Genomic DNA, 27,025 nt, shown 5'->3' on the forward strand with positions numbered 1-27,025 from the left:
TCCCCCAGAGCAGCGCCATCTTGCAGAAGTCACATAGGGCAGGCATGTCCAGTGCCTATTGATTCTCACTCTGAACCACACTAGAACCATCCCAAAGCTGCATGGATGTGTTCCAGAGGTCAGTGTACTCCCAAGATCAAAGTACTCACCAAGGCCCAGCCTCTCCCGGTGCCCAAGGATGGTCTCCTCCAGGGCACTGCTGTTGGCTAAGAGCTGATGGGCTCGGGCTGCTAGGCCGCGCTGTACCACCGTCTGCAGAAGATCAGGAGTATTTTCACAGGGCTGTTCACACCACTAGGGTTAGGGGGCAGGGCTCCTGTGAGGCACAGATGCCCAGTCTCACCTCCCACGTGTGGCTGGCCTGTTGCAGTGCCTGGTCTGCAGCACCCTCTGCAGCCTGAACAGCCTGCAGGATGCTGCTATAGGCATTGGAGGCCTCCACAGCCCTCTGAATGAAGCGATCCTGATTGATGCCAAAGATGATGCTGCAGGGGTAAGGAGGATCATGGGGTGTGTGGATAGGGTGTTAGAGATCACAGCTTGGCTGGCCACATCTCAGGGTCTGTGCCTTCAGATCTGCCCCTTTCTGCCAAAATTTGGGCCCCAAACTAACCATGAGGCTACAAAAAGCCTAGAACCTTCTGGAGTACTGACTTCTCCCTCCATGAGCCCTCCCAGACCAGTTACCCTACTTAGGGTCAATTGCACCCACGGGCACCCAGGTTACACCCTAGGGAGGGGATGCCACACACCCAGACAGATTGATCGCCAGCTGATTCAGCTTCTGAGCATGGGCCTCAGCAGCCTCTACCAAGTCCACCTTGCTGCTGGCAGGAGAGAAGGCCTGCATCTTCTTCAATAAGGGTGTCCAGGCTCCATCCAGACTGGCTGCCAGGTGCTCTAGGTCCTGAGGTAGGGGGTGGGCTTTATTACCCTCCTAATTTGGGACCCCAGGACCAGAGGGTGCTCGGCATGCAAGTGAGTCCAGCACATCTAAGCTGGCAGCAACCAAAAATCTTGGAGGGAACTGGCTAGGAATAAGTGAGATGGTAGGGCTGTATTTACCTCCTTAGCCTGGTCCACGCCCTGTAGAAGCTCAGAAACACGACCCAAGGTGAGGCTGGCAGCCTGAAGAGTGGCCATTAGGGTGGCATTGTCCTGGGACAGCTCTTGTTTCCATTGCTTGGGATAAAATTTTAGGAGAGTGAGAATAAAGGATGAAATGGGGCCCTAAGCATCATGGGGAAGGAAGAAGGGGAAGGGGAGGGAGAGCTGAGAGCAAGGAAAAGGGAAGAGAGCAATGAGAGGAGGGAGGAGGGCAAGGGTAGGGGAGAGCAGGGAGAGGGTGGAGATAATGGGGTTCAGGCAGGAGGAGGGGAGATGTAGAGAGGATAGAAGGCAAGGAGAGGAGGGAGAACAGGAAGAAAGTTGATAGAAGGCCAGGACATGGAGAAGAGAGGCCTGGAGAGGAGCTGGGAGAGGGGAGAGGGTGGGACGCAGGAACAGAGGGCAGGAAGCAGGTGCACTTACCAGGGCTTCATTCAGCCGCTCTTGGTTGCGGCTGTTGAGTTCATCAGCCTCCCGGGTAGTATTCACCGCGTGGTTCAGGGCCTCACGGAGGTCCATGAGGCCAGCCTCGTACTGGGCCAGCTGGTCCCGAATGCGTGTGGCCAATGACTGGTTCTCCTCCCAGACGCTGGTCAGCTGCTTCTGCACACGCATCATCACTGGCCAACACCAGAGTAGGTGTTGGTACCTAGACCCCTTCGTGATCCCCAGTCTCGTCCACCCTGAGCGGCCCTGCCTGACACGATTTGGCCCCACTCACGCTTCTGGGCTTCTGTCAGTTCAGCCTCTGCCACTGCCCGTGGGGCCCCCAGGTCACGAGTCCGCATATCCCAAAGTAGCCGCTCCACTTCAGCCAGTGCCCAGCGCAGCTGCTCACCAGACGGTGCAGAGGCATTGCCTGGAGACACTTGGCCCATGTGAGACGCCAGCTCTGCAGAGAGAGGATCGTCAGAGCCTTGGGGTGGCCTCCACTCATCTACTTCCAAGCCTAAGACCCGTCCAGGGCATTTCGGCAGCCACAGCACATATCCCAATAGCACATCAGTGGCTCTTAGAGGATACCCCTCTGCCTTTATCCCCTATACCCGTTCTTTCCTACAATCCTGGCATGCTGGTGCAGGCCATTCCCTGGCCTTCCCTAAGCAGAAAGTTCAGTTTTATTTTCTTCCAATCCTTTGACTGTGCCAGATCCCGTCATAAGCTTGGGAGCCCAGTTTCTTCTCAGTCACTGGACTGTTTGCCACTAGGGAGGTTTGCAAGTATTCCCAGGGGAGCTGGGTGAGGGTCAGTCCAGCGCTAAGGGAACAAAGAGACCCTGGCCAACCAGCCATTTGCCCAGAGGATAAACATATAGGACCCAGCCAGCTCAAGGGGAGACTTCTAGGAGGTCTTACCCACCACCCCAAGCAGCCCACCTCATACTGGGCCCATGCATCAGCCAGCCTTACCACTCAGAGCATGGTTCATAGCACGCACGGTCTCCAGCAATGTCTGTGCCCGGCCGAGTGTGGCCTCTGTGTTGTCCATCAGCTGGCCCGCCCGGCCTTGGGCCCCTATGGCCTGTGGGTACAGTTTCCTTCAGCTGTGGTGTTTGTGGGTACATGGCTAGGGCATGAGTAGGGTGAAAAGGGTGGCCCTGGAGATGGTGTGGAATGATTAAGAGAAGTGGGGGAAGGTGGGTTTGGTGTCAGGACTGGGGGTCCCAGGGGTGAGGGCTTCTCGAGGACAGGTACCGCGGGACACTGGGGCGGGGTTCCCGGGTCTCGCCTGAGTGCCCAGCTGCTCCACATCCTGTTGAAGGCCTGCGCTCTGCTGTTCTAGAGTCTGTAGTTGCTGTGCTGTCTGGTAGCGGGGTCCTGGTGGGCTCCGGAGCTTACTCTGTTGGGGGCAAGAAATAAGTACCACATGGCCATCTGGAGGAGGCAGGAAAGGCAGATGGGCATGAAGTACCTGCAGGTCAGCAATGGAGGCATTCAGCCTATGCAGCCTGTCCCAAGCTGCGGAGCTAGCATTGATGCCTTGCAGCTGCTGGCGGATGGCAGGGAGGAGGGCAGCAGCTTGCTCGAGGTCATCCAGAAGCAGGACCACACAGTGGTCACACACTGCAGGCAGAGGAGAGCAGGCACTGAGGATACGGGTTAGCCGGGGATCAGAGGACCAACCGAAGAATGGGCTAGCTCCGTGAGGTCAGTATAAGAGGCCAGCACCAGGGTTATGGGAAATGGAGACACTAGGTCAGGGCAAGAATTAATCAGGAAAATAGGGTCGGCACAGGGTCAGATTCAGAGAAGCACAAGAGGTTGGCATAAGAGACTGAGCCATGCCAGTTATGCCAAAGTCATAAGGGTAAGAGGTCAGCAAGGGCATCCCAGGGTCAGGTGAAGACCCTCATCTGGTCAGGAGGAAGCTGGTCTTGGAGGCTATGGAGCAGTCTATTGGGGAAAATCCTGGGCAGTGAGGTCGACTGAAGAGGCAGTGGCCAGTTTTGGAGCTACACCCCCAACTTAGGAGTAAGAGAGCGGGTACCAGGTTAGCATGGATCTGTGGAAATTCCTCAGGAAATGGAGACAAGACAGCTGGGGTCCCTCTGAATGCTGAGGTTATTTAATACAGGGAAGGAACACCAGGTCGTGGCAGGCCTGAGAACCCCATACACCAGGCAGGAAAGGAAGAGTGGGCAAGGAGCAAGAAGGGCGCAGTGAGGGCGTACCTTCACAGTGTACGCCATGGCCCCCAGGCCCGCCTGGGACAGGCACCTGGTGCTGCTGGTTACAGGTGTCGCAGCGATCCCCACTGAGCCCTGGGGGACAGGTGCAGCGGCCTGTGTGGGGGTCACAGTGGCCTCGTGGACACTGGCAGCCTGCAGCAAGAGCAGTGGGTAGATGTAACTGTGGATGTCCAAGTACGCCTGCCTCTCCACCCTGCCCGCCCACACTCCTGTACTCACGCCTGCAGCCCTTCTCTGGGACCCCCCAGTAGCCAGGGGCGCACTCGCGGCACTGGGGGCCTGTGGTCCCTGGCTGGCAGTGACACTGACCGCTCTGGGGGTGGCACTCAGAGCCCTTGGCAGCTGGTCCACAGGCACAAGGGCGGCAACCCTGGCATTGCTCAAAGCCGAAGTGTCCTTCCTGTGATACACCCTGCAGTCAACAGCCTGCCCAGCCCTCAGCACCACACCTCCTCCAGCCCTGGGCTATCTCAGGCTCTCCCTCAGTAGACCTCCACAGGCCTGGTCCCCCCGCCCCCTCCCCCCCGTAGCCCGGCCCGGCCTCAGGCCCACTCCTGGCCCTACCACACAGCGATCACAGCGTGGTCCAGTCACGCCCGCCTTGCACAGGCAGCGCCCACTCCGGGGATCACAGGCTTCTGTCCCGCATGGGGAACAGTCACATCCTGTAGAAAGCGGGGGCCGTGGTAACTGTGCTGTCCCCTATCCCAGGCCTTCCAAACCTAGCCCCTTCCTTCCTGCAGTTTTTCCCTTCCATGACTTGGTCCAGTCTTCTCACACCCCACAGTCACAACCTCACTGGTCCTATTTGGCCTTCTCCCTGCAGCCTTGCCCTAAAGGGGACAAGGCAAGGATAGGGTCTGGCCACGAAGCTGGCCACCAAGGAGGATCTGCCTGCAGGGAAGGAAGCCTGGTCACATGGCATATAACCTGTTCTTAGGGAGCAGCCGAAATCCCACCCAGTCCTTACGGGTGCAGTTGCCGGGCAACAAGGCATCGCCATAGAAGCCGGGGGCACAGCTCTCACAATGGGGCCCGGCGGTGTGACGAAGGCAGCCGCGACAAGCGCCTGTCAGGGGGTCACAGTCACTGAAGATCATGTTGGGGTCTCCGTTGCCACTGCAGTCACAGGGCTGACAGGAGCTGCCCAGCACCAGAGGGTTCCCAAAGAAGCCAGGTGCACAACTGGGGGCGGGAGACAAGGAGGGAGGGGGCAGTCAGGGTCCAGTGGCCCCACTCGGCTCCCTAGGGGCTGTACAGATTCACCCCGCCTAGTTACCGCTCACAGGAGGCCCCGGCATAGCCTGGTCTGCAGAGGCACTGGGTCCGGCCATTTCGTAAGATGCAGCCATCTGCAAAGCTACAAGAATGAACAGGCAGTTGCTTCACATCAGTACCTCTCCATCAGGGGTAGGCGCCCAGTGCTGGGTTCACCTTCTGAGCCTACCCCAGCTGCTCAGGAGCTGCAGAAGGGACTGGGTGCTGCTTACTTGTTGGAAGGTACTGCCAAGGGGCAGGGGCAGCTCACACAGGGGGCTGCAGGGTCGTTGGGATCAGTGCTCACAAAGCCTGCCCTGCAGCGCTCACACTGGTCTCCTTCTGTGTTGTGCTGGCAGTTCTGGGACACAGTGGGAAGTCAGTGCTCAAAGCAGAGACATCCCCACCCCACCCCCACTGCCCTAAGCCAGCTGGTACTCTGGGTCTGGGCCGAGTTTATCTAGAACCACAGACCCTGGGGTCTTCCTTGGCTGGCCAGGCTCCAAAGCATACTCACCACACAGGTGCCAGAGCCAGGAAGGCAGCGTTCCGAATGACCATGGCACTGGCAAGGGACACATCGGCCCAGGAAGAGACCTTTGATGTCCCTGTAATAGCCAGGGGCACATTCCTGGGGGAAGGCAGGTAGAGCATTAATGATTGGGTGAAAAATGTGACGTCAGCCCCAAGGCTGGGCATCCCAGATAGGCAGCTCACAGGTCAGCCCCTGGGGACCTTCATGCACCAGGTGGGGCTGCAGGGATACCACACCATGGATCACAGGGCCCAGTCGTTGGGTGCCAGAACTGTTGGCCCTGTCTGGCTGTTAGGCCCCTGGACCTGTGGACACACTGCCACACGTAGGTGGCATGGCTCAGAAATGACTAGACTATGTGGTGGGGACTTCTTTCTATTCCAAACATCTTTTTCTAGTAGTGGTCAGTCACAACCCTTCCAGGGTATCATGCTAGACTACCCAGGGCCACAGGCAGTTGGACACCAGTAAGTGGGGAGGGGGTGACTGCTGGGAACTAGGGTGGATCGGGGAGGATGGTTGTGCGGTTACCGAGTGAGCAATAATGGGTGACGGCAGCCACGTGTATGGAGGGGTGGCAGTGATAAAGGGTGGTGATGGAGTAGCTGACTGGAAAGGAGGCTGGCGAGGAAGACACGTGTGGGCAGAGATAGGACAGACGTACACTCGGGCAAGGACCCATGGTAGGAGCACCTTCGTGGCCAAGCACCCACCCTCACCACTTTTTACCTGGCATGAGTCCCCACGGTAGTTGGCAGGGCACATACACAGTTCCACATTGCTGGCTGGGGGCCCCCTGCCAGCCTCGCCAGCCACCTCTAGTACCACTCTACGCAGGGAGACAGTGGCAGAGGTCTGTGGGAAGAGGGCACGGATCTGCAACTGCTCGAGGCCGGCCAGCACCATCATCAGCTCTTCGCGGGACACCGTGTTGTGAGTCTCCAAGTGACGGAAGTTCCCCTGCGGGGCCAAGACAGCGCCTCAGCTGGGGTAGAGCACGGAGTATAGAAAGACCCTCCTGTAGAGGGCGGAAGTGCACAGAGATCACAGGAGTAGGGAACTCCCTCGGTCACCTACGAGGAAAAGGAGCAACTGGGTTCCTTCCTCACAGTCAACTCCAGGTATATTAAGAATTTAAATAAGCAAAGAAAATAGTTCAAGGTTTAGAAAAAAAAAAACATAAATGGGTCCTTTCTGACATTAGAGAGACAAATATTTTCACAAATAAGACACAAAAACTGAACAAACATGAAAACCTGATAAACTTAAATATACCAAGAATTTATTGAACAAAGAACATTTTGAAAAAGAGAAGAAACTACAGGGTCAGTGAGACAGCTCAAGAAGCAATGGTTGCCTGCCCTCCGCCTGACAAGCAGAGTTCAATCCCCAGGACACACGGTGGGAGATGTGAACCAGCCCTTCTAAACTGTCCGATTCCACATGCACGCTGTAACATGCATACATGGGTGTGAATGCACACACACACACACACACACACACACACACAACAACACACACACACACACAATCTCTCTCTAAATAAATAAAATGTAATAAACTAAAAAAGGATCAAGCTACAAACTAGAAGACAGCTTTGACGTGTCTAGAGGAAGCTCTTTAAAAAGTAAGAAAGGCCAACAAGTCAGACACAGAGGGGCAGCTCCCAGAGTGGATCAAGGAGCCCCAGGGCTTCTCATCCACTTTGTTCAGGGGTCTTAAAACCAGAGATGACCCACTCAGGGAGATCAGAAAGGAAGACCACCAGCCCCTGTCTCCTACCACCAGGCTCCCTTGTGGAGAACAGTGAGTATGTTGACTATGGCTCCTTTGGGTCCTTCCTGGGCAGGACTGGGATCCAAGCCAGCTCTGCTCACCTCTACCAGTTGTAACTGTCCCCGGTGAATGTGGCCGGGTGGAGGGTATGCCAGCTCCAGGAAGGCGATGCTCATCTGGTTGCCCTGAGAGCAGACACACATGGACCAGGGTAAGGACTGGCAACTGGGCTGGCCCACCATCCCAGCCGGACACACCCACCCCACTCAACCACCTGCAACACCACGTCCGGCCGGCTCTCATAGGGAATGAAGACATCACCACGCTGAGGCTCTGAGTGCAGCTCATAGTGGAGGGTCCCACCGTAGGAAGACACCTGGAGCCAGCACAGAGGGAACGGTCCTCCTCTTTCCCACGCCCATTCCTTACAGCACCCTCATCGGGCACGCTCCCTTTACAATGTGTTTCCAGGGTCCCTGGATGTACCCCATTGGCATGCATTTTCCCAGTACCCCAGAGCACTTCCTGCCCTCAAAGTACAGCCCCTCAAACCAAATGCCCCTGCTCACCCTGTCGCCCAGGTAGGAGGGTGGAGCCTGCCAGTACAGCTCTGGGAAACTGTCAGCCACATGACGCAAGTCTGCATGGAGCAGCTCCATCTCAGGCCGATGCTCATGAGGTACCACCTGCCGATCACTGCTCAGCAGCACCCAGCCCTCCATGTCCACAAACTGTGAGCACACACGACACGTGGGTCACATAGAGTGGAAACTTGGCCTTGCCCTGCATCCCAGGCCCCTCTAGTGGCTCCCATCTCAGTCCCAGGCTAGGGCAGGATACCTCATGTCGGGCATGGTTAGAGCTCCCACAGCGCTCTGTTGCCCCAAAACAGAAGCAGCGGGTACAGCCCTTGGGGTTAGCAGTGTCCAAGGAGAAGGTCCCCAAGCGACATTGGTCACATCTTGAGCCCTGTACATTCTCCTAAGGTCAGGGGACAATGAAGGTCAGTTGGCTGTGTGTTGAGGACCAAACAAACCATAGATCGGTTTTAGACCTTGCCTTCCAAAAGCTTCTAGGAATCCCCACCTTCCCGGAAAGGCTGCTGAGGACAATGTCTCAGCTGAAGCAGACGATGCAGGAAAGTGACCTGGACACAAGCCCCTGCTCACCTTGCAATGGCACTGGCCTGTGATGGGGTCACATATACTAGCCATGGTGCCAGCCTCATGGCAGTCACAGGGACGACAGCTAGGGTAACCATAGAAGCCTGGGGCACAGGTGTCACAGCGACGCCCGGCGACATTGGGTCTGCACCTGCATGTGGGTGAAGGCAATGTGAGGCCCCTCCAGCCCTGGGTCACCCAGAAGCCATAGGATCTAAGCCCCTAGAGTCTTCTGAGATGCAGGAGTGAGTTGCTGGGTGAGGGGCGATGCTCTCCCCGACCCGAGGTCCCACAGACAGTGGGGTGCTATCTAGACTCACTTGCACTGGCCACTGTCCATGTCACACGTGGGGTCTGTCAGTTCCTGGACTCCGGGCCCTGAGCAGTTACACTCCTCACAGCCAACCAAGGGGTGGCAGCCAAAGGTCTGTGGCTGGCAGACCAGGCAGTCAGGGGGGACGGTGCGTGGTGGACAGATGCACTGACCCGTGAGCTCGTCACAAAGGCGCGTTCCGCAGTCACAGGCTGTTGGCGGATAACATTACTGACCCCTCTGCCCCACTCAGGCCCCAGGCGCAGCCCAGGAGGATGTGGCAGGGGGAGCTGGGGACACCACCCTGGTTCCACCCCTTCCTCATAGCTCTACACCTCACATAGTTCCTTTGACATGAACCATGTGCCACTGTCAGGGGCTACTGGCACCTGCTGCATCCTAGAACCTTTTAGAAGAGGTGCATAGACAGGAAGTGATGGGACTGGTCTGCCAGGCTCCAGAATTTTCCCTTGATCACCATGCCCCCTGGGTCCTAGTGCACCCCATCTCCCAGGAAGTCCTTAGAATTCAGCACACTGGCTCTGATGCTCTGAGCACTGGGTACTTACGCCTGCAGCTGGGGAAGCCCCAGTAGCCGGTGGCGCAGCGGGAGCAGTCACGGCCAATGACATGGCTCCGGCAGGGACACTGGCCCCCGAAGGGTTCACATGTGGGGCTTATGGCACCCACCTCGTGGCAACCACAAGGTAGGGCCCCATTATTGTAGAAGAGAGACAGGGAGGCGGCAGCATTCCGGCAGAACGGGGACGAGCTGCTGGGGCTACATTGAGGAGCAGCGGTGAGGTTGGCTCCTGGCCTGACCCCTGCACCCCAGACCCGTCCTGCCTCACCCAGCCCACCTGATGTGGTAGCCCTGGGTGGCACAGTGGCTGATGAAGTCATAGGATTTGTCCAGGGGCTGCTCATGGAGGTAACTGGAGCTGTATGCATCCTCGGGGACGATGAGTATGTAGTCCTGAGAAACAATACCTAGTCACCTTCGCAAGGGCCCAGCAAAAGGGCCTGGCTGGGGGAATGGGGACAGAGCCTGCAGGCAGGAACAGGTGCTGAGGCAGCCCCCTCAGCCTGGACAAGGCCGGGGCATGGCAGTCCTGTCTGGCACTTAGGCTACTCAGAAAGGAAGATCGTCACAGAGCGGGACAGTGAAGGGATGGTCAGCCAAGGCTCTGTGCGGTTCACGTCCTCCTCTTGTCTCTCCTGTCACCCAGGCCCCACTTCCTCTGGGAGGTCCCTCCACCAGTGCACTTGGTGGCTTAGCTCTCAGGGACCCTCTAGAGCCTCACATGGCACACTTGTGATGGGGGGCGCCCTGGCAAACAGGTGGTATGCTCTGGCTGAGACCCACAGATATTTGACAGGCACAAAGGGAAGACCACTCTGCAAGTTGGACCCCAGCCCTAGGCCTCACCAGCCAGAGCCACCGGCCTTCTGGCACACGCACGGTCACAGTGAGCTCGTTGTCTGTAACGTCCAGCATAGTTTGACCCTCACACAACACCAGGGTACGGCAACCATAACCATGTGGGCAGAAGCTGGCATTGGCGTGGCCTGGCAGGGGTCAAAACACAAAAATCAGGCTCCAACATCGACCACTCCAGCTGCATGGCTGCCCTATCCCCGGTGTAAGGCACAGTTAGAGATGTGAGGGGACACAGACAGGCCCACAGGTGATGACATGTCATAGGCAGACAGCCCACAGGCAGCCTTTGAGACCAGGTCTCATTAGAATTATCCACAGCCATACACTGACCACCCCTACGTACAAGTGACCAGGTCCTCCAAGCACCTTATAAACATTGCTTCACCACTTGTGACAGAAACGGAGAGCCCCGACACAGGGGACAGGGGCTGGGATAAGACTTCTGAGACTGGAGATAGATGAGGTGAGGTTGCCACTCACTTAGGCCACTTAGTTTGAAAATGACAGCAGCCAGGTTATGTTCCCCTGTCACTGTGGTACACTCAGCCACTTACCCTGCCAGATGCGGCCACCATTGATGAGTACCTCCACGGGGAAGGTAGGGTGGACTGGCTGGTAGCTATGCAGCAGGAAGGCATAGCGGCCCAGGGTGGGCACCTGGGTGGTGAAGACCACAGTGCCCTGTAGGAAAAGTCTCCAGTGAGTGGCCAGAGCGGGTAAACAACCGGTCCCACAGCTGCCTGGAGCATCTGTCGTGGAGGAGCCCTCACCTGTGGGTGGCGCAGCAAGGTGGGATCTGCATTGGGGTCCACAACAGTCGGGGGCTGAGGTTGTGGTCCAGCTGGGGGTGCACCTGGTGTGAGCTCCTGTGACTGGGTCAGAGGGAGGTCGGGAGGCAGCGGCAAGACCTGGCAGTCCTTGAGGATGATGGGCTGCGGTGGCTTCGGGAAGCGGGAGGGCAGACAGGCAGCGCTGGGGAGGACCAGGAGTGAGTATGCTCTCGTGGCTAACGGGCCCTGCTTTCCACCCTAGCCACTCCCAGCACCTCTACCTGCTGGGGCTGAAGGTGCCGTGACTGCTCACACAGAAGACCCGGGGCTCCACGAACTCTGTGCTGAACTCTTCCACGGGTACCAGGGTGACAGTGTGCTGTGGGCAGAAGGACGATGTGTCGCTGTCCCACAGGAGACGCAGGGGGACAGAGATGACCAGCCTCACAGTCTAGACCCCAGGAGTCCACTGAGCCTAGACTCAATCACTCCTGCCTTCTGCTTGGAGCCGGATTTGGATGCAGAATTGGTAACAGTTTCTAGGGCTTGTCCCCCAACCCTCAGGGTACCCCACTGATCTACTCTGTCTCCATACACCCATCTCTATCTTGAGCTCTTGCAGCCCAGAGGCCAAGAACAGGTTCAAATCTTCATAAGCCCCTTCATGAGCGGTGAGCAGGGCCACACTGTACAGCACCACACTACAGGAGCTCCCGGGACCGAGAGCTCTGTTCTCTTCACAGATATTTAAAATATGCTGGAAGAAGCTGCTCTGGGGTGAGGTCTCAAGGGACTTTACCAGGAAGAAGTGAGCCTGCTCAGCTGTGAGCCGGATGCTGGCCTCAGAATCCAGGTGGAAGGTGGCCACGTGATGCTGGATATCCCGAGCCAGACCCCGGCACAGGGAGCTGAGGGGAGGGATAGACTGTAAGTGGAAACCCTAGGTAGGGTCCTCCCATCAACCCTTTCCTATTGTAAGCTCACCTGTATGGACAGGGATGGAGGTTGAGCATCCCTTGCTGGGGGCCTCTCTGAGGGCTGTGCACAGCCACATCCACGTCCTGGTGTGAATCCTCACTGACATATTCCACCACCAGAGCATATCGGCCTGGCCGAGGCACTGCCATCTCAAGCTGGATGTCCACCTGGGGGAGGGCAGGGTGACCAGAGGCCCACGGGCCTCATCTTTCCCATAGCTGTCTATGGCTAGGTCTTAGTGCCCAGGGCATCTCCAAACAGGAGGAGAGGGCCGATCCAGGCCATGGAGGAAACAGAAGAGCTAAGTGAGTCCCTCTTCACACCCAGTGTCCACTGGGGACAGCAGAAGCCCCTCTGGGCCACGCCCGCCAGCTCCATGATCCCACAACCTTGCCTTGTACCCACTCTGCCATTGAGATGGGTCCCTCCTCCAGACCAAGGTCCACAGCACCCACCCATCCACAGGCCCTCAGATACCCACATCACTGCCAGCACAGGTCACCAGGGGTGGGTGTGAAGGGCTGAGCTGCTCTGTGGGGCAGGGGCGGGGCAGGCTGTTGTCATGGCGACACAGGGCCTCAGTGCCAGCCGCTGAAGGGAAGCCATCCAGGGGTAGGTGAGCATGGAGGAGGCAGCTGGAGAACAGAGATTGAGGTCAGCACAGGTCATCCCAGGATCCAGCTCCAACTCATCCCGTGGGACCTTACTTCTCTGTGGAGTGCAGGGCCGGGGGCCGGTAGGTACAGGCCTCGGTTACTCGATGCTGTAGGAGAGCTGCTTCATAGTAGGTACTCGGCAGTAGGACCACGTAATCCTGGGAGAGAGGGGAGGTGAGTGCTAAGACCCTGAGGCCCAGGGCCTGCCCCCACCCTGCTGTGGCCCTTGCCTCACCAAGAGTACACCTTCAGCTTCCACCAGCAAAGTCCAGGTGCCAGGGTTCAGCACAAAGGGCTCCCCAAAGCCCCTCTGGGGCACAGTGACAAAGGCAGGCTCTGTGCTGGGTGGGAAGGCCACCGGCTGGCTCTGCTCTGTGCCTGGGGAGGGGAGGGTAAGATGCCCCGGCTCAATCCTCAGCCGCCCCGCCCCCCAGGGTTGTACTTCCCCTGTACACCTCCATGGGGTGGAGGGCCAGGATGCAGATGACATGGGTTGGGTCCACCATGACTTGGGAGGTGGAGTATGGGGTGGAAAAGGGATGAGTGAGCAGACTCCACTCACAGTTGGTACAGCTGGAAAGTCTGCCCTCTTCACGCACAGAAACCCGCCCATTCACACTCGTGGGTCCACGGTTGACATATCGGAAGACCAGCCGAAAGAGGTCAGGGGAGGTCACGTTCAGCCTGGCCACGATCCTGGGCTGTGGTGGGTGTGAGACAACAGGGTCACTTCTCTGGCCACTGCTGACCGGGGTCTCATGATTCTTGCCGGGAGACCCAGCTGGCTCCATTTCTGAACCAAGCCGCGGCAGAGGGCAGCGTGGTTCACCTGGATAGGCGTCATGTGTGCGTAGCCTCTCCAGCTAAAGTTCTCAAACTCCAGGGGGTTGAAGCCAAAGCGGACGGCACGGCCCTCAGGAGTGGCCGCCTCCTCCAGTTCCAGCCGCATGTGGTGCAGGTCCGGCAAGTAGTGGTCTTTCGCCGGCCTGCCATGGCATAGGTGTCTGGGTGGGACAGGCACTGGCCCGCCATGGCCACCCCGAGTTCCAAGGTGTAGATGAATACCCTGTGGGCTCCTGGCAAGAACACACGGGGCACCCACCGTACACGCTGCCTCCCCAGCCCAGGCCCAGCCAGCGGAAGGTACTCACTCACTGCAGGTGGGGCCCTGGGTGTTAGGGCGGCATCTGCAGGCACCTGTCCTTGGTTCACAGCCCTGGCCCAGGGCACCACCGACATCACACCGGCAGCCTGTGTTGGGAAAGAACAGAGTCAGAGGCTGCCTAGCTCCTAGCAGCCTCAGAGTCCCTCTCACAACCCTCCAGGTTAGGCCGTCTTGCTGTTCCGAGGGTGAGACCCCTACCTACCTGACCCACTCGTACCTCCCTGGACGTCAGTCTCCCACCGACACAGCACAGACAAAGTCTGGAGTCAAGCGTGTGAGCACTTACTACGGCAGCCGAAGTAGTCGGCATGGTCCAGGCCGAAGAAGCCATCCTTGCAGGCTGCACAGGTCTGGCCACACACACGAGCCTTGCAGAAACACTGCCCGTTGCCCTGGAGAGGAACCAGAAGCGAGACGCGGTGGGGCAGAGTCCTAACACCCTTGGCTCTCAGACCCCAACCCAATACCCTGACACCGACTCACCAACTGGCACTCAGTAACTCCACCCAGGGTGCCTCGTGGGTCACAGCTACAGCCTGGGGAGGGCAGAGTGGGAGTGAGAGCCCTGGGGGACGGGAGGGCCTCGCTCTACCCTTCAAACCCTTAGCCATCCTTCTAGGGCAGACTCACGAGTGCAGCCTTCAGGGTTGCTGGGGCTCAGGTTCCAGTACCCAGGTTTACAACGGTCGCAGCTTGGCCCCTCCACGTGAGCTCGACATGTACAGGGAGCCTGTGCCTGAGAGAGGATAAAACTGTGGGACACAGTGGAGGTCCTTTGCAAAAAGCCCTCGAGTCCTGTCAAGGGACAGAAGAGGGCCAAAGCCCCTCACCTGTCCTTGCCCCATGCTTGGCAGCCACCCAGGATGAAATGAAGGACCAGCTGAGAGAGTAAATGGGCTCTGAGGTTCCACAGCAAACAAGCAGTAGGCAGGAAGCCGGGGCTCTCTGGGCTTCACACCGTTAGCCTGGGCTGGGTCCCCTGCCTAATCCCACACCAAGGGCTCCTATGCTCACCTCAGGAAGGGCAGGATTAGCCGGGGCTAGACCAGCAGGATGACAAGAACCAGCTAGGGAGAGACAAACCAAGCTTTGATCAGCCCTCAGTGACCGACCCCAAGGTCAGTGACTTCCCAGCCCCAATTAGAACCCAAGTCCCTCTTGTAGTTGTAAACAGAAAAGAAAACATGAACCCCCTGTTCCAGCTACCATGGCAAGGGCACACATGCTCCTCCACACAAGTGCACACATGTAACATGCACACAGAGCAATCACACAAATAGCTGCATGAACATTCACAAAGCATGGGAACATGCATAGCACATGGAAACATCACACATCCACACAGCTATGAACAACCTTAAAAACGACAGCACATGGACACAGCTACAGAACACAGTCCCTGAACGTACACACAGTGGACCCCCATGAACAGTGCACAGATCACACACACAGGGCTGCCCTCTGCTGCACCACCCCGGCTCACCTTCGCAGTAGGGGAAGTTATAGGCACCTGGCACACACATATCACAACGTAGTCCGGTCACTCGGGGCCGGCAGCTACACTGCCCCGTTGTAGGGTCACAGGTTGTATGCAAGGAACCATCGGCAGAGCAGTGGCAGGCTGTGGGGTGAAGTCAGTGGGTACAAGGTAGGGCTGAGAACTACCCGCCTCCCATTCTCCCAGTGAACTCACGCACGCAGCTGGGGAAGCCATGGAAGCCTGGGCTGCACTCCCGGCAAGTGGGGCCTGTGTAGCCAGGACGGCAGCGGCATGAACCACCCGCTCCACAGTGTTGATCCAGGGACCCCCGAGGGTCACAGGCACAAGCTGTGGGCACAGAGGGTGGGGACGGGGGGTCAGACCCTCATCCTGTGGGGATGGCCTGACCCCTTCTCGCCCTAATTCTCTGCTCACCATGACAGTCAGGGTAACCGTGGTAGCCTGGGAGGCAGCGGTCACAGTGAGGGCCGTCAAACCTGGGTCGGCACTGGCAACGGCCAGCCTCATCGCAGCCTTCAGGCAGGGTCCCTGCAGGACTGCAGCCACACACTGCAGAGTGAGATGAGTTACTGGGGATCCTGACAGGGGCAGGTTGTCCCTCAGGCACCCCAACCGCCTATGCCCACACGAAGGGACACCGCTCACGCTGGCAGAGAGGGAAGTGGAAGTAGCCAAGGGCGCAGTGATCACATCTGTCCCCCTCAAAGCCTGGGCGGCAGGTGCACTGGCCTGACTCTGGGTCACAGAGGCCATTGGCCACCCCAGGGCTGGAACACTGGCATGCTGCAAAGAGAGGACCAGCTGTCAGCCAGGGCTTGGCTGCTGCATGGCACCTCCTAGTGGATAAGGAGGGGACTGCACTCACACTGGCAGCTTGGGCCATAGAACCCGGGTGCGCAGAGCTCACAGTGGGTGCCCTGGAAGTTGGGTTTGCACACACAGCGTCCCAACCGCGGGTCCTTCCGGCAGGCATTGCCCTGGGTCCCTGCGGCGTTGCAGTCACAGTCTAGGAGGCAGGTGGGAACAGGAGGATCAGACATGGACAGAACCCAACCCTCTCCCTGAAAAACAGCTTCTCCACAAACTCACATTCTTCCACATTTACATAGCACAAATTAGAATCTAAAAAAAGTAAAATTCCCAAAGTTGGTACTTTAGGAAAATGAACTGCAAAATGAAAACATCTGGTTGGATGTGATAGCGCAGGCCTTTAATCCCAGCACTCAGGAGGCAGAGGCAGGTGGATGTCTGTGAGTTCGAGGCCAGTCTGGTCTTATAGAGCAAGTTTCAGGACAGCCAGGGCTACAGAGAAACCCTGCCTCCAAACCCCAACCCCCAAAACCAAAAACACTGAGAAGGGGGCATCTGTCTGCACTAGGAGAGAGGCCTCAAGCCAACAGAAGACTCTAGTACTGTGCAGGTTGGCAACGGTCCAGCCAGCAGCTGTACACAGCCAGTGCACCAGTATGCTGTCGTATGTTAGGAAAGCAACTTGGCACCTGGGCAAAAGGCCACCAAATATGCAAGTTTGGTAAGCCAGAGAGAGCCTTCTGACTTCTAGGAAAACACCCTGTGGAGACAAGACCATGAAAAGTCACTGCTGTCTGGGTGTTTGTCGTAGCGTCTTTTGGAAGGAGGGCAGGGTGGTCAGTTAATTCAATGCTCCATCTGTCTGTATAACGGGCTGTGAAAGGACATGTTTATGGGATTGCGGTGGGAGAAGACACAATCCCTAAACAGCGTGCGTGGTTCACTACAGTGTTTATAAGAATGAGTGCACACAGACACAGAGTTCAGGGTGCACGGAGAGGGTTATTTGCCTTTTGTGTTTGCCGAGGTGCTGGCGATGGAACCCAGGGCTTTGTGAAAGCTAGACAGGCTGCACCACTGAACGACAGCTGTAGCCCCAAGAGGGCTGTTCCCAAGCACTGAGCTTCTGGAAGGGTTTTCAGTGTGACTGTACATTATCTTAAAAAATAAATAAAAATTCAGGCTGAAGGTATGGATCAGCAGTTAGGAGCGCTGGCTGCTCTTGCAGCCCACATGGTGGTTCAGAACTGTAACTCTAGGACCAGGCAGTCCAGCACCTTTTTTTCTGCCTCTATGGGCACCAGGCATGCACATGGTACATAGACATACATGTAAAACACACACACACACACACACACACACACACACACAAAGTAAAAATTAATTTTAAAATTGAATAGACTAAATGAAAGGTAACTAAGATTAAAAAACAAAAACAAACAAACAAAAACAAAACAAAAAAAACCTGGTCCTTTGTGCACACTTCTTCCTGTAGGTCCTGCTAAGGACAGGGTACGTAGGTCCTGGTGACCTCAGGGTACTTACTCACAATCTGTCCAGCAGGCAACACTTGTTCTCTGGTGTCATTGTAGGGAAATGAGGATACAGCTGAGGGGTAAATACACATGTCAACCAGGTCTGCTGGGCAAGCTCTCTGGCTCCAGAACCACAGACTACCCCAGGGCTCTGGGTCCTCCACCCTAACTCAGCCCTGAGATCCCCTCAGGCCGCAACCCTGGGCCTTTCCATCAACCCCCACCCCCAAAGCCTAGCTGGTCCTCACGGTAGCAGTGTGGGAAACTGGTGTAGCCCTCAGCACAGGCGGCACACTGCTCTCCTGTGAAGTTGGGCCTGCAGTAACAGCGGCCTGTTAAATCTTCACACGTCCCATCCGTGAAGTCTGACTCACAGTCACAGCCTAAGGAACAGTCAGAGGTAAAGTCATGGAATGATGGGGAGTTATGGCCTCACTTCCTGGAGTGGGGAGGTCTGGGAGACTAGACTCTCCCACCCTCAAACTCACAGCCTCCACGGCTTAGGGACGCAGCTGTACTCACGGCGACAGACATGAGGTGAGTCCAGGGGCTGGTCAGGGGCACGGTAGAAGCCAGGCAGGCAGCGCTCACAGTTGATACCCGTGGTGTGGTGCTGGGGATAAAGGGAACACAGAGCTCGCCAAGTCCAGGCATGTCCCCATTCCCATCACACAGGCCCACAGACACCTGGCCAGTTCTTGCGTGCCTAGCCTACCTGGCAATCGAGGCAGACGCCCCCACCCTGGTACACATTGTCCTGGTTCTGGCTGGCATTACGCCGGTCTACCTCAGGGTCATAGTAACAGTCGTAGGCATGGCCATGGCAGTTGCAGGCTGTAGAATCAGGGCCAATAGTTAGCATGTCCTCTGTGTCCCTGGAACTCCCAGACATAGCCATGAGCCATGGGTGCTGGCAGTGCACACATGCACAGGATACTCACACTGGCATTCATTGGCGCTATCGGTGGTAGCAGGCTTCCACGGCTGCTGGTTGAAGCCTGGACAGCATCGGTCACAAGAGCCTCCACATGTATTATGTTGGCAGGCACACTGCAGCCTACAAAGGGACACAGAGGAGTTAGGACCCACCCGAGAGACAGAGGGCTAGAGACGAGGTGGGTGGCATGTGCTTGGGCATCACTGGCTTGCTGTGTGGGCACAGGCTCCCCTCCCCACAGTTCCCAGCTGTCACGCACTAAGCTCTGGTCCAGACTCTCTACTCCCACCCCAGTGGCTCTGCACACCGCTTGAGCCTCAGAGAATGGGCACAGGAGAAAGAAAGGAGACAGGGGAAGACTCCCTTTGTCAGCAGACAAGGGATAGCCTGATGTGGAGGACTGGAGAGGGGTGTGTGTTGATGGTGGGATGTGGAGGGCTGGAGAGGGGTGTGTGTCGATGGTGGGGTAGGCCCAGGAGCTTTAGCACAGGTGGAACCTTGGCCCTTCCAACACTGCCTGGCCCCAAAACCCTGATCCAGTTCTAAGGGAGGGACACATTGGTTCCCCACAGAGACCTGGATCGCACTCAGCCTGTGAAATCCTCATGTCAGCCAGACACCCCCATATATCTAGGGCATCTCCCCAGGGGCAAGTGGCCAAGAACTACTTCCTCTTTCCAAAGGCTGGAAGCTTGCCTGCTGTCCCAGTGGGCATTGGGACAGCTGGTTGGAGATGAGGACAAGGCTGGAACATCTGCTATGTATAAACCAACACCTCCTTGCATTCTACTAATGTGTGGCAGGGTCACAGCCAACCCACTCCAAGGGGCAGCATGTGCATTTCCTGAGCAAAAAGTCAGAAGCCTATCTGTGCATACCAGAAATTCAGAGCCTCAAATCATCAAGCTCTACTCCCATTGATCTCCAACAGGGGCCCCCGGGCCTTGGGAGTCAATCCTGCTGCCCTCCCATCCCAAAGGCAAAGCCTCATCCTAAGCAGAGGAGGAAGGAATGAAGTACCTGTCGGTACAGATAAGCAGGCTATGCAGAAACCCCGCAGAGGGAGAGCCAAAGGTCTGCAGTGCGTGTCTCACTTTTGAGTGACCTGCATGGTTAAGGCACCCTGAGCTAATAGGGGAAGACACAGGCTTCAAGGGGTGTAAGGTTGGCCAACGGGTAAAATCCCTACAGATGCACCCTGAGGGCTTCTCCCTAGTCACAGACTGAGCCCGAGGAAGCCTTGCAAAGAACAACAAAATGAGGGCAGGAGATGCCACACAGCAGATTTGAGCCCAAGAACTTTAATGGAACAATCTGGTAGATGCTGCGAAAGACGGTTTCAGATAACTATAAACAAAGGAATCTAAAAATAGGCAGATGTAAAAAATGACTGGTTAGACCTTCTAGAATTGAAAAAATGCAATTATGAAATTTAAAAAACCCAAGCCAAGCACCAAGACTGGAGCTAGAGAGATGGCTCTGTGGTGAAGAGCACTGGATGCTCTTCCAAGCCCAGGACTTGATTCCTAGCACCCACATTACGGGCCACAACCATCTGTAACTCCAGTTCCAGGGGATCCGACACCCTCTCCTGGGTTCCTCAAATACAAGGTACACATGTGGTTCACATACATACATGTGGGCAAAACATTCATACATAGAAAATTCCAAAAATGTTTTTAAAGGAAAAATAAAGTTTCCCAAAGGAATAGACAAACAACAGAACAGTCACAGCCAACGGGAGACGCTCTGAGGAGAACTGAGGAAGCTACTGGGAATGCAGCTGAGGAGACAAATGGAAGACGTGAGCTGTTCTCAGACAGGAAGCAGTATGTTGTTCCCACCCTCATCTGGTGGGAGCGTAGGGAAGGGCAGGAGGGCAGCGGCCACCCAGTCTGCAAAGGTACATGCATTCTTAGATCTCAGAACCAGAGAGCAGAGGCCCAAGAGACACCCTCCACATACACCTCCACACCTCCAACTAGACCCACAGGGCACACAGAGGTCATGAAAGCATGGGAAGAACTCCAGCAGTAACAGCCAAGGGACCCTGGACCCTGAGGAGTACCCAATGCTGGCCCAGGTGAAGAACTCCCTACAAAGGAATGAAGGCAGTCAGCAAGCACGCAAAACCTGCTGTACTCCAGCTGGCAACCATTTTCTTTTTTTTGGAGGGGGGGGGTTTGAAGCAGGGTTTCTCTATATAACCTTGGCTGTCCTGGAACTCTCTCTATAGCCCAGGCTGGCCTTGAACTCATAGAGATCTGCCTGCCTCTGCCTCCCAAGTGCTGGGATTAAAGATGTGCGCCGCCGCCACCACCACTGGCCAAGCAAACATCTTCTGAAGAGGTCGAGAGGTGCACTCCGGAAAAAAGGAAACAGAGTTCCAGGAAGGGAAGGGGCCATGAGAACAAGGGTCTGGTAACAAAAAGGGGTGACCCAGACACAAGAGAGAACAAATGTCCCAGGTGGGAATAATGTGGGGCTGAGGACCAGGTCACCTGGGGAGGTACCAGGGAATCTCTCCACATCCAGAACTGACTGAACCAGGCAAACCTGTGACAAAGTACAGGCTACCAGGCCCTGTGGGACAGCGTATAATCACAGCTACTCTGGAGGCTGAGGCAGGAAGACTGAAGTCTGCCCCGACTACAGAGTTAGTCCAAGACAAGCCTGTGAAAGCAAAAAGCAGAGTGCTGGGATGAAGCGAAATGGTACAGCGTTTGCTCAGCATGCACAAGACTTAAGCAGGGGACAACATTGGAGGGACAGGAGGAGGGAGTTAGGAAAATGGGCAGAGAAGACCCAGCCAGGGGAGCAGAACCCCTCCCCACTCTGGAGATGAGTGATGAATGGGTGTAGAAAGAATGCACTGGCTGGTTTGACTACATGGGCTGTGATGGAGCTGTGTGGTAATATTTTGTGGAAGTCTGGCTCTGGGGAAAATGCCAGCATCCACCACTCCTCATGCCCTAAAGGGAGGGCTGGCCTCAGCTCAGGCCAGAGCACGTGAGACAGACACAATGGTGAACTTCTCCCAGCAGGTAAGTACAGACCCAGAGCCTGAGGCACTGCTAATTGCCCTGGGAAATTAAATGCCACATGGGATTACTGCTCCCTACGGCTGGGAAAGGATGGAGCCTGTTAGAAAACCAAATTAGCCTTAGAGGAAATGGTGCCTCCCCAGAAGACCAAGAAGGCACCTGCCTGAGTTCTTCAGCTCAGGACACCATGCTTACGGCCCATCAGCCACCTCTGGCCCTAACTACGTGAGCACTGGGCACATGAGATGGTGAACACTTGCTGCTCCTGTCCTTGACCTTGGCCCTTGCCCCCTTAGTGGGGTAAAGGTCAAGGGTAAAAGCAGCAGAGTCTTTGTCCTGGGGGAGCAGGTTTGGGCTGCCTAGACAAATGGTACACATCCATCTAAGGATGCAGATGTGTAGCGAGGGGTCACATCTATCATTGATGCCCATCCCAAATGTCATGGGTCTAGAACCCCACCTCTGTGGAATTCAGGGCAAATTGCCACCCAAGACCAGGACACCCTGAGAGGTTCACACGGCACTGCCTCTTCTGACAGGAAAATGGAGACCCAGAGTAGCAGCCAGTGCAGGTCCATTGGGAAGCCAGAGCTGTGACAGGCAGGTAGGTAGATGAGGCTAGACAGAGAGCCCAAAGTCTCACCTGAAAGGATCTGAGGGGTCCTTAGCGTCACAGACATCTGCGTGGCCATGACAGACACAGCGACCGCCAATGCTGATGTCTTTGATGCTGTAATAGTACTGCAGCGGAGACCATGAATGTCAGGTATCACCTTGACAGGGCCTAGTCACAGGCATGCCACCCACACCCACCCACTCTCCAGAGCCTCCACAAGAAACTAGTCCTGCCACCCTTCCTTCAGCTCTCAACCACACCCATAGGCTCACCCGGCGGGTGACCGTGGGGTCCCGCAGCGCCTTGCCCATAAGGTGGCCCAGTAGTGTGTTGGTTCGCAGGAACCGCAATCGGATGTTGGTGGCCTTGGTGAAGTCTCGAAGTAGAGGTGAATAAGAGAAGTTCATGGCCCCAGGGCGCCCATTCACCAAGGACACTACAATCTGTGGATGGCATGGCAGGTGAGGCCAAGCGGCCACAGGGACCGCCACCCCCAGGCAAGCATAGCTGTGCATCCCACCTCGCCATTCTCCAGAGGCACTATTCGAGAGTACTCTGTGGTGCAGATGACATCGTCATCCTGTGTGATGCGCTCCAGTGTCCGAGGTCCAAATCGCTCCAAACAATCCCTCTTGGAGGCTACAGGAAATGGATGAGAAGGTGAGGCCACTAGAAATATACCCACCCTGGATCCCAGCCTAGTACCCTGTGCCCCCCGAATTCTCTGAAACAGGACTGCTGTTCCATGTTCTACTGGCCAGCAGGAGTTATTGAGGAGAGAGCAAAACCCTGACTCAAGGCAGAGTCCTTGCCCCAGGCAGCCAGGCCAGGCTGGACTGCAGAGCCTTCTGTAGCCCATTCCCAGGCCTCTCCCTGGGCCGTGCCAGAGAACAAACATTCCTTAACTTCTTCCTGGGCAGTCTTCAACCACCTCTCTCCCACTCTCAGCCAGGGAGTTTTGGGGGGACGTGTCACCAGGCAGACCCAACCAGAGCATCCCCACCCTGCCAACATGATCGGTCAGGGTGGCATGTGGCCAGGACAGCCAAGGACTCCAGCTTTCTTCTGCCACAGGCAGTAAAGCTGACAGGAAATAGGCCCACAGCTGCCAGGGCTGCTTTGTTACCATGGGAGCTGCCTGAGCAGAAGGCCATCTAGAGGGACAATAAGATGGCCCAAAGATTCCTGGTATACCAGCCATGGCCGGTGCTGGAAGTCAATAAACTCCCGTGGACCCCGAGGTGGCGCTGGCGGTAATGAACCAAAAGAGGCCGTCACATGGGCAAGGCCTGGCATCAGAGGCCCTGAGGCAACTACAGCCCCATTGCGGACTCCCCAGTCTTGCAGCTCAGGACACTCACAGGCAAAGAACTGCCACGGCTGATAAGTGTGGCCCAAGTCTGTGGACCGCTCCAGCACCCAGAGGTCAGGCCGAGGTGAGTTGGCGAACTTGATGAGCACATAGGCCACGTGGAACACCTGCAGGGACAAAGAGTGTGATGTTAGGTGCTGGGCCCCTCCCTGTACCTTCCCACCCTCTCAGGTGTGAGGTAGAACGGGTGATGCAGGGGCAACATGTCGGTGAGGAATCCTTCAGGTCTGAATATGGATTGTCTTCTCCAGGGTCATGTTTTGAATGCTGGAAGTGTGGAACCTTTAGGAGGAAGTGGGTCATCAGGAGCCTAGACGACATAGTCCCTCCTGTCTGCTGTGACTTGAACAGCCTTTGCCGGCATGCTCCTGTCACCATGAACTGTGTTGTTCTTCCACAGCCTCCCTGCCAGGATAGACTGAGACCATAAGCCAAAATAAAACTTTGCTTCTTCGTTTCCATTAGGTGCTGCAAGCACAGCAAAGCAAAAGTAACAAGGAAATTTGATACCAAAGGAGCAGGGTCACTGCTGTCACTGAACCCAACCCCATGGTTCTCAGGCCTTTGGAACTGGTTCAAAGGAGGAATGCGGATGATGTGGGAAATGTAGATTAGAAAAGTCTAGAAGCTGGAAGAGGAGCTTAATGGGCCATGCTGATTAAGTGTGAAAGACCAGGACCCCAGGAGAAATATGGACGATGAGGCCAGCAAGGAGATGACCCCATGGATAAAAAGCACTTCCTGCCCAACAACCTGAGTTTCATCCCCAGAACCTGACATAGAGGTGGAAGGAGAGGACCGGCCCCACACTGTGTGTGGCATGGCATGCATGTCTACACACACACACACACACACACACACACACACACACACACACATGCATATATACATAATAATAGGACATAATAACACACAACAATAGCAACATAATAAAGAAATGTGGACAGGGGCTGGAGAGATGGCTTAGCCATCAAGAGCATTAGCTTCTCTTCCAGAGAACCTAGTTTTGATTCCCGGCACACACATGGTAACTCACAAGTTTGTAACTCTAGTCCCAGGGGATTGTAGATTTGCTGGGGTGCAGAATACAAGAGTTATGGGGTCATGGAGGCTCCTACCAAGATTTCCAAGAAAAGCCCGTCAGGAAACATGACGTGTAAAAGTCAGGTTCCAAATGAAGCCTAAGCTACAAAAACTCAAATATTAGTAATGCTGGGAACTTGGAAGAACTGCAAAGAAAAGCTATGGGCACCAAGTGGCACTGACCCCAGAGAAGCCGTGTGGCCAGCAAACACAAACCATTTGGATGGAGCTACCTGCCTGGTAGAGCTCACACGATGCCACCACGTGCCTTAAATGTTGAGCATTCAGGATTTAATGCTTGTCCTTTTGCTTGGTCCCTTTCCTTCCTTTTAGAATGGCAATGTCACAGGACACAGTGATCCCAGCACTTGGGAGGTAGGGAGGGACAGGCGGATACTGTGGATATCGCTCTATATAAATAAAATGCTGACTGGCCAGTAGCCAGGCAGGAAGTCTAGGCGGGACAAGCAGAGAAGAGAATTCTGGGAACAGGAAGGCTGAGTCAGGAGACGCTGCCAGCCGCCGCCATGAGTACTAACATGTAAAATATTGGTAAGCCATGAGCCATGTGGCAAAGTATAGATTTATAGAAATGGGTTAATTTAAGATGTAAGAACTAGATAGCTAGAAGCCTGAGCCATTAGCCCAAACAGTTTAAATAATATAAGAGTCTGTGTGTTTATTTTATAAGTGGGCTGCGGGACTGCCAGGGCTTGGCAGGAGCTGGAGAGAAACTCTACAGCTACAGGCGGATCTCTGTGAATTCAAGACCAGCTTGGTCTACAGAGTGAGCTCCAGGACAGTCAGGGCTATATAGTGAGACCTTGACTCAAAATAAATAAATAAATAAATAAATTTAAAAGAGGAATGGTGCTGGGTAGCAGTGGCACACACCTTTAATCCCAGCACTCGGGAGGCAGAGGCAGACGGATCTCTGTGAGTTCGAGGCCAGCCTGGGCTACCAAGTGAGTCCCAGGAAAGGCGCAAAGCTACACAGAGAAACCCTGTCTCCAAAAACCAAAAAAAAAAAAAAAAAAAAAAAAAAGAGTCTGCCTTGAAGCCAGGCGGTGGTGGCGCACACCTGTAATCCCAGCACTCAGGAGGCAGAGGCAGGTGGATCTCTGTGAGATCAAGGCCAGCCTGGTCTACAGAGCTAGTTCAGAACAGGCTCCAAAGCTACAGAGAAACCCTGTCTTGAAAAACCAAAAGCTCCATTTGGATGGAGCTACCTGCCTGGTAGAGCTCACACGATGCCACCACGTGCCTTAAATGTTGAGCATTTGTGTCAACTTGACAAAAAGTAAGAGCACAATTGACCCCTTTTCAACTTGACACATGAAAGCATCACTTGGACGGGGTGGTGGTGGTGCATGCCTTTAATCCCAACACTTGGGAGGCAGGGGCAGGCAGATCTCTGAGAGTTTGTGGCCAGCATGATCTACTGAGCAAGTTCCAGGACAGCCAGGACCATTACACAGAGAAACCCTGTCTCAAAAAAACAAACAACAACAAAAAAGAATCTGCCTTGACTAATCTCTGAGTTTGAGGACAGCCTGGTCTACAGAGTGAGTTCCCAGCCTACACTGAGAAACCCTGTCTCGAAAAACCAAAAAGAATACATGAAGCCTTGGATTGCATCCCAAGAAACACACACACCCAAACATTCCTCATTCACTCTTGGGCAGCACTCTTGGGCAGCACTCTTGGGTGAGTTCGATCTCACATGCCATCTGCATGTCCCAACTCAGCCCACAGTGCTGACAGGCCAGCCTCATACCCCTTTTCCTATATGCTTCTGTGGCAGCCCATCAGCAACCACTCCAGGTGTGGCCTCTCCTATACTGAGGAAGCAGAGGGTATGGTTTCCACAGCCTTCCCATGAGTCTGAAAGCTAAGAAGAATGCACCCCCACACGTCCTGGACACTGGAGCGAGACAAACAAAGGGTTTGAGAAGCCAATTGTCCAGATCTGCTCCAAGTGCTGGAGCTAAGGAGGCCAAAGGTGTGAGTATGCTAGACCCGGCCTGCAAAGGGACAGATCCTTCCTGCTATCTGCTGCTCCGGTTTCTTACCAATAACAGACTAAAAGTGTCACCAAGTCTGTAGAACCCCATGGGGAAGGGGAACCCCTATTCCGGGCTGTATCAGTTTGCTTTCTGCCTTGGTGATAAAACTCTGACTTGAAGCAGGAACTGAAACAGAAACCATGGAGGAATGCTGCTTACTGACTTGCTTCTCTCCTGCCTTGCTCAGTTACCTTTCTTAAAAAACCCAGGC

The 27,025-nt window shown here is 55.5% G+C and overlaps 1 protein-coding gene across 1 annotated transcript in view; it reads right to left on the minus strand.

The window, feature by feature from the left end:
- Lama5 (laminin subunit alpha 5) overlaps nucleotides 1-27,025 on the minus strand; it is a 46,022-nt gene that overhangs the window by 6,315 nt on the left and 12,682 nt on the right. Inside the window, 55 exon segments of the mRNA XM_037205457.1 lie at nucleotides 150-252; nucleotides 344-485; nucleotides 753-907; nucleotides 1,066-1,182; nucleotides 1,531-1,727; nucleotides 1,829-1,999; nucleotides 2,517-2,628; nucleotides 2,836-2,946; nucleotides 3,019-3,170; nucleotides 3,779-3,928; nucleotides 4,016-4,196; nucleotides 4,361-4,461; nucleotides 4,767-4,981; nucleotides 5,076-5,156; nucleotides 5,287-5,414; nucleotides 5,571-5,684; nucleotides 6,318-6,548; nucleotides 7,466-7,549; nucleotides 7,639-7,740; nucleotides 7,934-8,095; nucleotides 8,205-8,345; nucleotides 8,534-8,678; nucleotides 8,848-9,052; nucleotides 9,410-9,621; nucleotides 9,701-9,816; nucleotides 10,270-10,409; nucleotides 10,836-10,962; nucleotides 11,052-11,253; nucleotides 11,333-11,430; nucleotides 11,851-11,959; nucleotides 12,036-12,196; nucleotides 12,511-12,664; nucleotides 12,737-12,843; nucleotides 12,921-13,063; nucleotides 13,248-13,386; nucleotides 13,515-13,671; nucleotides 13,837-13,936; nucleotides 14,137-14,242; nucleotides 14,334-14,386; nucleotides 14,481-14,586; nucleotides 14,865-14,917; nucleotides 15,334-15,471; nucleotides 15,544-15,678; nucleotides 15,766-15,900; nucleotides 15,997-16,134; nucleotides 16,217-16,357; nucleotides 17,707-17,769; nucleotides 17,945-18,079; nucleotides 18,219-18,309; nucleotides 18,412-18,530; nucleotides 18,638-18,753; nucleotides 22,321-22,418; nucleotides 22,566-22,736; nucleotides 22,814-22,932; nucleotides 23,655-23,772. Coding sequence (XP_037061352.1) covers nucleotides 150-252; nucleotides 344-485; nucleotides 753-907; nucleotides 1,066-1,182; nucleotides 1,531-1,727; nucleotides 1,829-1,999; nucleotides 2,517-2,628; nucleotides 2,836-2,946; nucleotides 3,019-3,170; nucleotides 3,779-3,928; nucleotides 4,016-4,196; nucleotides 4,361-4,461; nucleotides 4,767-4,981; nucleotides 5,076-5,156; nucleotides 5,287-5,414; nucleotides 5,571-5,684; nucleotides 6,318-6,548; nucleotides 7,466-7,549; nucleotides 7,639-7,740; nucleotides 7,934-8,095; nucleotides 8,205-8,345; nucleotides 8,534-8,678; nucleotides 8,848-9,052; nucleotides 9,410-9,621; nucleotides 9,701-9,816; nucleotides 10,270-10,409; nucleotides 10,836-10,962; nucleotides 11,052-11,253; nucleotides 11,333-11,430; nucleotides 11,851-11,959; nucleotides 12,036-12,196; nucleotides 12,511-12,664; nucleotides 12,737-12,843; nucleotides 12,921-13,063; nucleotides 13,248-13,386; nucleotides 13,515-13,671; nucleotides 13,837-13,936; nucleotides 14,137-14,242; nucleotides 14,334-14,386; nucleotides 14,481-14,586; nucleotides 14,865-14,917; nucleotides 15,334-15,471; nucleotides 15,544-15,678; nucleotides 15,766-15,900; nucleotides 15,997-16,134; nucleotides 16,217-16,357; nucleotides 17,707-17,769; nucleotides 17,945-18,079; nucleotides 18,219-18,309; nucleotides 18,412-18,530; nucleotides 18,638-18,753; nucleotides 22,321-22,418; nucleotides 22,566-22,736; nucleotides 22,814-22,932; nucleotides 23,655-23,772 — 7,300 coding nt within the window.

The sequence above is a fragment of the Peromyscus leucopus genome, chromosome 4 (assembly GCF_004664715.2).
Source record: "Peromyscus leucopus breed LL Stock chromosome 4, UCI_PerLeu_2.1, whole genome shotgun sequence".
Taxonomy (NCBI): Eukaryota; Metazoa; Chordata; class Mammalia; order Rodentia; family Cricetidae; genus Peromyscus; species Peromyscus leucopus.